At 37.7% G+C, this 10826-nt stretch overlaps 1 protein-coding gene across 3 annotated transcripts in view; it reads right to left on the bottom strand.

Moving 5' to 3' along the window:
- EFHC2 (EF-hand domain containing 2) overlaps nucleotides 1–10826 on the bottom strand; it is a 70956-nt gene that overhangs the window by 10603 nt on the left and 49527 nt on the right. For all 3 annotated transcript variants that reach the window (XR_011050312.1, XM_068425218.1, XM_068425219.1), the window contains exons 12-14: nucleotides 9891–10088; nucleotides 9209–9301; nucleotides 930–1035 (exon numbers count right to left, since the gene is read on the bottom strand). Coding sequence is in view for 2 of the 3 variants with exons in the window: in XM_068425218.1 (XP_068281319.1) it covers nucleotides 930–1035; nucleotides 9209–9301; nucleotides 9891–10088 (397 nt within the window). In the remaining variant the exon portion in view is untranslated. The remainder of the gene's footprint in view (nucleotides 1–929; nucleotides 1036–9208; nucleotides 9302–9890; nucleotides 10089–10826) is intronic.

Below are 10826 nucleotides of genomic sequence, written 5' to 3'. Positions count from 1 at the left end.
CCAGCAGCACTGGGCCCTCGTTAGACATCACCGACAGTTGGAGATGCTACAGAAGAAAGAGCTGGTAAGCCAAATAAGAGAGAAGAGTCAGGTTAATAGCATGGTACTTGAGGGGTATTGGTTTAAACTATGTCACTGTTGAACTTGAATTTAAAGGAATGCTGTTTCTAAACAGTCTGAATAAAATCAAACACTTTCTGTACAAGCATAGCAACACATTGGCTAGGCCAGAATAGTAAAACTATGTGTTGACAGAAGGGCTTTGGATTTATCTGTTATGAAGTTTTCAAAAATCAGCATAATTGCCTTACACACGATCTATTTTATAATTTTTCATTCAGCACAAAATGGCAAGATCAGATTAATCTCTGCAGTTTGTTGATACCATATTTTTATTTACCCTAAGTAGCAGGCTGCTGGACATATACAAAGTTGATCCATCAATACTGCTCTTGCTATATGCCTACCAGTGATGTGGTTTATTACGTATACGTTTCTATGGAGTTATAAAAAATACATAAATATTTTCTGCAGTGTCAGTGGAGTGTAAAGTATTCCCTGACTATCTCACCAAGCGAACAGATCATTTGACATGCGACAATGATATTTGTGGGTGGAGCACCATTCACGCCCGTTGTTCATAGACAAATACACCTGTTTCCCCTTCTCTTATTTTTTTTCTTCTAGAAAAATGTCACAGACATGTGACACCTATTAGGCACAGGGGTGTTACAGGGCTCCTCATCCCTATTTGACTTCTCTGCTTCATTCTAAACCTCCCAGAAAAAATTAATTACTTGACGAAAACAGGCACAAATATGCAAAGATGAAAACTGTTGAGGTCTCCATTGGATAAAGCACTCATGTTAAGTTGGACAAATTATATCGACCTACTGTACTGTTCCTTTGCTCAGATACACTGGTTTTACCTTGAGAGGAACCTTTATCGTCTGGAAAGCAGGGATTTGATTCTCTCTCCAGTTCAGCCCATCCACAAACTTTTTATATTCCACTTGCTTATGGTCATCTTCAAACCTAAGCAGAATATCCATAAGATGACTCAAGGTTAAAGGAAATTTTTAACAAAGTTGTATCGTGTTATCTACAGCATACTAATACATTACCTTTTGGATAATAATTTTTTACTCCTTTATTACCAAACACTGGCAGGAGTACAGAAAAACTGAGTACTACCAAACTGTCAGGACTTCTATATCATACACTGTATTCCATATACTTACAACTTATTATTGTCTTTCATAGTAGAATTTGACTTCTTTAAGGTTTATTACATTTCAACTTATTTCATTTTACTTTTGAAGCATTGCCCAACCTTTTCCAACACTGGAATCTCATAACTGGTGACAAACATAGAGTTGGGATGATCACTGTATGATTCCTTTGCGTAGAAAAGAAACAGAATCATAGAATCATTTAGGTTGGAAAAGACCTTTAAGATCACTGAGTCCAAATGTAAACATCACACTGCCAAGTCCCACTAAACCATGTCTCTAAGCACCACATCTACACGTCTTTTAAATACCTCCAGGGATGGTGACTCAACCACTTCCCTGGGCAGCCTGTTCTGATGCTTGATAACACTTTCAGTGAAGAAATTTTTCCTAATATCCAATCTAAACCTCCCCTGGCACAACTTGAGGCCATTTCCTCTTATCCTGTTGCTTGTTACCCGGGAGTAAAGACCAACTCCCACCTTGTTACATCCTCCTTTCAGGTAGTTGCAGAGAGCGATAAGGTCTCTCCTGAGCCTCCTTTTCTCCAGACTAAACAACCCCAGTTCCTTCATCTGCTCCTCATGAGTCTTGTGCTCTAGACCCTTCACCAGCTTGATAGATATAACGATAGCTTGATAGGTAGAATGAAATGAGAGACCTGTGCTATAACACAACTGACCTGCTTGATATGGCTTCTACAGTCATTTCCTGAAAATAAGCAATCCTTCAAAAATGCTGTTTGCATACACCTTGGGATCAATTTACAACTGACAAACACACAGCTCTCTAACCTATCAAATAATAGCCAGATTTAAAAATCACAACCCTTGTCATTTGGTAGTTGTTTTATGGCATTGTTCTTTATTTCTATGGAATAAGTATATATTTGTGTCAGTTATGAGAGTCCCTAACTGCATGAAGGTATATATGCTGCCAGCTAAGGTCTACAGGCACGTGTGGAACACACTATCTCCCTCCCTCAAATTTCTAAAATTATTACCCTGCACTAATAAACCCCATGTTGCAGATTTGTAAGCCACATCATCCTTCTGCCATTGATTTGGATGAAGCAGCTTCAGAAAAAAAGTCCTCAATTCAGCAAAACACTTAGGTGATTAAGGCACTTGGGAACCACTGTTATTTCAGTGGGACTAGTCAAATGCTTGAAAGATATCTGCAAGCTGAAGCTACCATGCAAATCATTCTTGAAATGAACAGTTTAACTGCTCTGCTATAAATACTGTACTAGCAGCTTCTGTGAATGACATCTGTCTCACCTAACACTACCTACATATAAAAGGGATCCTGTTTAGGAATATAAGCACACGCTGGAAGCGTCTGTGCTTCAGTGGGGTCCGTGGAAAGACATATACAACTCGCAAGACTCAATAACTATTCTTTGGTGGGAAACATCAGGTTAAACAATTCTGCCCTGTAATCTGGTGAGACGAATATTACCGCACAGGAGCAAGATTATCTCCAGGAAACAAGTATTTTAGAGAATCGTTTTATCTTGTTCTTAAAGAAATAGCACTGCACAAAACATGGGCCTCAAAACCCTTCAATCACTGCAGAGGGTTCTGGTAAAAATTAAGCATGAAGGTACTTTAAGGGAGAACTTACAGAACAAACTGGGAAAAACAATATTGGAGAAGAGGAGAAATAAATCTAGTGACAAAAATAAACTCCAATAAACTGCAACTCATCCTCTCCTTCTCCTCCCCCCATACCTTTCATTTAATAGTCAGCAGGAGAGATAATAATAAAATATAGTGAGAGCCATAAACAGAGATGCTAGCGATAAACTGGAATGTTAAGTACAGTGATTTATGCTGAAGATGAAAGCAAAGTCAGAAAAGAATGCTACTGTTACTGGTGTTAAAGAGGAGCCTGAGACATTGCCATGAGAAACCCTCCTAAGATAGCTTGCTTCTTTGTAATAGCTCACATGCAAGTTAACATTTTCATAAAGCCTTACTGTGGGAGAATATATCCAATATACAAGAAAATTATCATTCCCATTTCTGGGGTTTCTTGTTTTTTCAGGTTTTTTGCAGGTGGCAATTGGGAAAAGAAAGGAGTTTTGCATTAGAAGTAACAAGACAATGAAAAAGCTTATACCTCTTGGAAAAAAACTATGGCACACAGATTTTGAATCTCAGAACTACCATGACAATTCTTTTTTTTTCTTTTACTATATATGCATTTATCTTTTGCTCATTGTGAAAAGGCAAAAGATTAAGTCTACTGCCAAGATGCAGAGCGGTAAAAGCAGGATTTTTAAATAAAGAACATGTGAAGGCGTGTAAGTACTCAGACTTTATGTTGAGGCAATGAAGTCAAGGAAAGCATTGCTTCTACTTTCAACAAACATTAACAAGAAGAGTCCTTTGATGTGACAGCACTAGCAAACTGAGATGACATGGGCATAAAGTTAACTATAACCAAAGATTTTTACATGGGCAGAGGAAATGGGATTCCTAAATCCTATATTTAAATAGCTACAGAAAGCAGCTTGAAATATTACTCTAGAATTATGGAGAAAGAAAAAAAAATCTACTCTTTAGATCTCTTTCCTGCTGTGACTTATTGTATCAATCTACTAAAAGCACACACTTGCAATTTGGCACAGAGCATCCAGATGGACTGAGATGTTATCGATTTGTGCATTATTAGGACAAAGATGTCATATATTTCAGTGGCTGGAGTTAATATGACTGAAACTGACAGTGCTCTTCAGGAAAGGAAATTAGGTTTGTCTTATCAAGAAGATGCAACAAAGGTCTCTTGAAACCATGCTTTTCTTCAGTTTTGCCCTATTACTTCACCAATGCGTGTTATTTTAGACTATGAAAGTCACTCCCCCATGCCTATCATAGTTTGCAGAGCTTTTTTTTTCTCTGACACTACAGAAATAATGCACATTTCTGCTTCAAAAAACATATTCATAATTAAACTCCAGATATGTGAAAAATCTGGTTAAATCACATTATGACGATTCCCGAGGATGCTTTGGTGAGTAAAGGCTACTTACAAATATTTTTTCTTTCCCATCAAGAAATCCGTAACCCAAACATTTATGTCAAAAGTTAATGTACATGCAGAGTTTTTTCAATTCATTAGTTTTGAATAACATTTATTAAGAAGTTAATCTGATAATAATAGAGAAGAAGCATCATGCTGCTTTAACCTTAGAGAAAATGTTGGGATTCTGCAGCCTGTTTGACAGTCAGAGAAGTCTATGCAGCTGACCAGTATGAATTAAGTAATGGCTACCATCTTGTGTATACATTTATTCACGTCTTGAACAACTATAAATTGAACTATCAGTTCCTCAGCACAATGAATGACAGAAAGAATTTCTTTTAGGAGATCCAAATATTAATGCTAGAGAGTCTTTTCATCACAAATGGCATAAGGAGTCTCAGGCAGCAAAGCAGAAGACAGAGTGCAGGAGAACAATCTCGTGACCATTTCCAATCTTGCTCCTGCTACCAGGACACTTGCTGTAGCACAAAACCAGGGTTTGCTTCCTGAAATAAATAGGTCAGCCCTAAAAACACATTACAGGCAGGCAACTAGGTAAAAAATGATTACCCAGCCACAAACCAGGGAAAAGCTGAGCACGCCGGAGTGGCCTGACCTGGCCTATTAGTGACTTAAGAACTGGGACGACCATGTAGGAGGCCTCCTGCAATCAGGCACTGCTACCTGAGATAGTAGGGATTAACTTTTTCAAAACCACAAGCCCCCCTCCAGAGTCCAACAGATTCACCCTGGTACTGTGGACAGGTGAAGACCTACACAGCCACTTTTCACAGAAATTAAAAGACAATATAAAAAATGGGGACATACACTTAACAACTAAACTAATGCGGAACAATCAACATGTAATACTTGTAAACTTGTCATCCATTCTTTCTTCCCTCAATTTTTTCTTTCCTATTTTCCAGTTGTTTATATACCCTCTGGGGAAGGACTGCATCTTTTAAAGTCCTTGTTAGCATACATTTAGCATTGCAGCAAATAAAAATAACAGAAAAAAAAACCCTAAATTCATTCCCTAAGCACTTTAGCAACATTTAGTTCTTAAACAAACTATAATTGTTCATTATGCCTGCATAAATTTAAAGAAATGCTTATAATGACTACTGCAGTTTTCTGGCGGAAACATTTGTGTACCATCTGCATAGCTTAATACATTGTGTTTAAAAATCTGTATTGCCCTGTGATTAAAAAACTAAGTGAGAAAACGCTGAGGGAGAAAGGAAATACTTTTTAATAAGCCATCTGGGTACCTAAATCCTACTATTCCACCATCCCACAGTTAAAAATATAAATTCACTCTAGACAGACAATTTGAAAGGGTCTTATGAAACCTCAGCCTTTGTGCTAATTCTCCCAACACTGTGGAAACAGAATGGTTTTGGGTACAGTAAACAAAGTCTTGGGTCATCTGGAGGTAACCACAAAATTAGACAGCAACTTCTAGGCCCATCCCGTGCTTTTAATAAGTGATAGATCATTGCAGTATAATTTACAAATGTAAATAACAAATACTTTAAGAGTATTACCTTTCAAAACGGAAAAATAGAACCATTAAGTCCTACAGAAAGTCTTTGCCACCTGATCTTAGATAGCAAAGCTGAATAAACATATAGCTTTAGTCTTCAACTATTATCTGATCACATTGTCTAGCATCATTTTATATAGCTGAATAGGGTCCAGCTAGTGCATTAGCTTTATATACTGATTTTGTGGGAATCAATCCAACAACTTTATTGTACCAGTTTCTTCCTTCATAAATACAGATACACACAGTAGGAATACCACCACCACTTTCTTCAGAAACACCAATGGACACAAAATTACATGCTTCCTCATCCAAAAAAAAACAAGGAAAGAATATTGTTGACAAACTTTGACCACACTGAATTGTATACTCCCCAGGCATGAGACTGTTCTTCATTAACAATAAACCTGCCTGTTTCACGGTTCTCCAGTCTTGAAGAAAACTACAAGAAGCAAGAGGAAAGGAAGAGAAAAGCCTAAATCTCATTCAGCCAACTCTACTCTTTGAATTCCAGATTACTGGAAATTAAATCCTATTAAATAGACTTCAAAAAAATCTTTCCCTGACTCTGCACCCTCATGAAACAATAAACACACCAAGCAGTGCCAACTGCACACGTTATTAAGAATGTGACAATCTTCCTTCTTATCCACAGTGCAGTGACTCTCCACATAAACTGCCATCTTTCTAAGTGGCTGATATTGTAACTTGGAACTGGCATTACACATACTATTCTATCATATGAAGTACTTCTCACACTGATTTCTGAGGCCCAGGTTCACACCATTTACCTTTCTCATACAGAAATCTGCTATACAGGCTGGCCACAGCCCCTTTAGAAACAAAGGAAAATGGATGGCAATTTAGAAATCCAGCTCTTACACAGGCTGAGGAGATAACTTTCTCTTTCTCCATCACCTACAGAAAGAACCTACAGTGGCTGAATCCTAATTCAGCTGTCATGGGTACCTGCCTAAAGCTGGGTGAAATCCAACCCTTAGTCTCCTCCTTGTCTTCTAAGCTTATCTCTAATTTTTATTACAGTGTACTGGGCTTTTTCTTCTAACTGCCTACACTGAGACTCTTCAGGAGAGAAGAGGTTCATCTCACAAAAGCTTTCCTTGTATAAATTCACAAACAATAAACATGTCTCTGGAGCCTATGATGTGTCCGGCTTGTCTGTTTTTCATCAACATTGAGTTAGTACATAAAGGAAAACCTCTAGTCCCTTGTCTGTGCATCTATTCAATTTCAGCCTCTATGAAGTGGAAACTATGAGAAGCTCTTGTCTAGTATAGGATGTCAATTGTCCTCCAACACTTTTTCTGTTGGGCAGCTTAGTGGGAGTTCTAAAAAAATGAGTTTTAGATTAATGCTAAAATTCAGACATGCTTCTGATGACTAATGCTTGTAACCTAACTGTCAGAAGTGATGAACGGCAAACAAATTGCCAAAGTCATCTATCTGGCTACTGCAGGGAACTATTCTGAAAGTTTTTGGTCTGGAAACGGGGGACTTTGTGAAAAATAGCCCCTTAGGCTTCTTAAAGCAGTCTTGTTGATACTGATTTAAGTAGGAAGACGTGCTTGCAGTATGAAGATGCTTTATTAAAATGGATTCCACATTTCTGCCTGACAAGAGTCTTTTTATGATTTGATAAGTCCAGATGTTTAGTTTGCAATTCCTCCTGAAATCAAGATGCATATGTACCTGAAAGCATCTAAACATGACAGAAGACAAGATCTGCTCCTTCATACTTTTTACACAGTATGAAGGCACAGACAAAACATTTAAGGATTTCCCACTTAAGGGAAATCCCCCATTTAAGGGATAGAATTCCCAATTCTATCCCCCATTTAAAGGATAGAAGAGACCAATGAGCACGCATTTAAACCTATTACCAGAAAACCTGGCCATGAAAACCAAACTCAACATGACATGAGTGTTCAAAACACCAGAAGTTACTCTGAACTCTAGCCTTTAATACAAGTTCACTGAATACTAGTTCTTTTCACTTCTATTCCCATTAATATAGCCAGCCAAGCAATTTGTCTTGAAACAATTAAATGTGCTATGGAAAAATACCAAAACCGTGCCAACACTCCTTTTCCTTTTTAAAAATTACAATAAAATATCTTTCAGGTGAGATTAACAGGAGTAGCAAACCACTTTTATTTACTAATGATGCTGTCTACTTGACTCAAGGACATTCCATCTTATTCATCTTGGTATGTTTCTTAAAACTCACATAATGTGCTTTCATAAGATTATTATTTTTACCTTATATATACACAGGAACAACTAATGCAAAAAAAAAAAGTGAATTTCACCAATAATGATAAGTATCAGTAGCAGATTCCCATAAGACTAATTACATAGAATTCTGGAAAAACCCAGATGATCTACGATGCCAGACAAAATGAAGAGAAGTTTCTAAGATGGATGCACCTTAGTTGATTATAAATATTTTATGAATAGGAAAGTCAACATACATAAAGGGACAAAATCAGCCTCACGAAATGATTAATATTATATAAATGGCAGATTCTTAAGAACTGTGTCTGTGGTAGATATTTAGCATTGATTTGCACCCATACATGCAGGTCATACTATCTGCTCTTAACTTATGTCAAGGTTTAAAGCTGGGCTGGCTATTAAACGGATGGCAGATGCTCTCTGTTAACGCTTTCCTTCCCCCAGAAGGCAGAAGGAAAAGATAAAAGGGAGAAAGACTTACAGGTTGGAAAGTTAAAACAGTTTTAATAAACTATAATAATGAAAAAGAGTATAATAATGGAAATAATTAAATATATACAAATATATACAAAACCAAACTCGAGCTCCCCCAATGATGACCACGTCACCACTGGTGTTGCAGGGCAGGCTCTGGGAAGTCCCAGACTGGACTCAGCAGCAGATGGGAATTTGATTTGGGAATGCACAGATTGGGATCGAAGGCAGGAGAAAACAGACAGAGTCCTCTTTGGATACCGGCCATAGAAGAAGAGAGGGCGACCTTTGTGATCCCTCAGCTTTAAACTGAGAATGACATGTATGGGATGGAATACTTTGTTGGTCAATTTTGGGTCACCTCTCCTGTCCACTGCTCCCCGCAAGTGTGACTCTCTTATGGCCTTTCACTTGCAGACTCTAAGAAACTTAGCAGTGACCATGGTTTCTATAGGAATAAGTATAAGCAAGAGTTTTTCTGCATACCATTCCTACTGGTACCTTAGTAATAATTATAAACTTTGAGCGTTACCAATCCTAGAAGTGGTCACTGTCTGAAAAACATTTAGTCAGTTTCAGAAAGTGCAGTTACTTAGAAGAAACTTAGCTGGAAGGAAAAATCACTGAAAGGAAAATTGGTTCTTTCCCAGTCCAAACCAGGAGAACTTACATGGTCAGTAAAGCTTGCAGATCATCATCAGCCAGTGGCAACTTAAAGGACTTGCAAATAGTCCTACACATTTCATGGGGCAGCACTCCAGATCTACACAAATAGAAAGAGAGGGGGAGAAGTGTACATTAGGTATTTTCCAGATTTACTTCAAGTGAATGTTGCTGTGAATAGGAAAACACATGAGGAATATAGGGGTAGAGATAAAGAACACAAGTTTTTATTAAATTTAGCTACTATAAAGCTGAGGAACTTGAAGTGCACATGGTGGACTCTCTCCCCCACGTTAAGGTCCTTAGTGATTCTTTGTGATTCTTTATCTGTGACATCAGAGAACAAAAAGGGCAAATGAGTCATCAGCTAAAAAAACTTTCTTTTTTCTCTTAAATCGCTATTTTTCCTCTTCGATTTAACACACTGTGTTTTGCCTGTGAAGAGACATCTGATTATGTCACGGAATGTTCAGTACAGGGAGCTATAATAAAAAGTCCACAAACAAAACGAAAAAGAGACAAAAAGGCTATCCTTTTCTTGTCCACTGTCAAGTACTGAGAGAGGCTTAACATTACAAATTATATTCTTTGGCCGCAATATATCATTTGCTCAATAACAAACAGAAAGTAGGTAGGTTTACAAGCAGAGCTCCCCAAATAACAGCCTATGATAAACAGGGGAAACTTACTTCTCACGGTCGTTGTATATAAGCACTGAAGACAGTTGTTCAAAATTCTCAAAGCTATTTTTCTTTAGTTGTTCTTGAGCCATTGCAAGGAGGAAGTGGAGGTCCATTTCATGTTCATCTCTCACACTGTAATAGCGCCCGAGAGTCATAATTTCATGTTCCGAAAACGCTCCATCAGTGATACTGACTATCAAATTTCTGTTCACAAAAACAATGGCCTACATTAGTTTTAAGTAAAGGAGTTAAAAACAGTTAATCACTAGATTTCGGGGGGGAAAAAAGGATTAAAGTGCACTCATTATAAAATGCTGTATTTGGATCTTTAAAGAATGTATCCACTTAAATTTGAAATCAAGATCTGTTCAAGGAGGTATAATGGAAATTACCTGAACTCTTAAACTTTTGCAGGATGTCCACATTTCCTCAGTAGTCTGCTATACATACAAAAATACATAATAATCATGACTGAAGCCTTTTACTGGAGATGCCATACTGCCATAGAATATTAGCAGAGATTTTGTCATTGCATTTATCCAACAAGATAGTGAATTAACAAGGTATTACTCTGTTTTGTTCCTAATTATATTTTGCATTCTGCAGCACATGATTAATTATCTGTAAACACAAAGCATGCACAGCAACAGTTGCATAAAGTAGAGAAAGAGAATTAACAACGGCAGAGGAGAAGGGAGGCAGAAGGTCTGAACAGAGAACAGAATATTAAGCAAGTGTCAAGCCACACTTCACAAAGCATTGTGAAAGCTGGCCCTGATGGGTAGCTTTCAGGGAAAAGCTGGGAGAAGGGAAACAGAAATTTGTCACAGAGAGAGGGCAGAAAATTACACCCAACTTGTAATCACAAGCCTTCCTGGCAAGAATGGAAGACAGGAAGCAGTAGGAAGACCAGTTTATGCTTGGACACTATCAGCGCAGAAT

The sequence above is a fragment of the Nyctibius grandis genome, chromosome 2 (assembly GCF_013368605.1).
Source record: "Nyctibius grandis isolate bNycGra1 chromosome 2, bNycGra1.pri, whole genome shotgun sequence".
In the NCBI taxonomy this organism is placed as follows: Eukaryota; Metazoa; Chordata; class Aves; order Nyctibiiformes; family Nyctibiidae; genus Nyctibius; species Nyctibius grandis.
The sequence above is the reverse complement of the archived record's forward strand: the minus strand, read 5'-3'. Positions and strand labels throughout refer to the sequence as shown.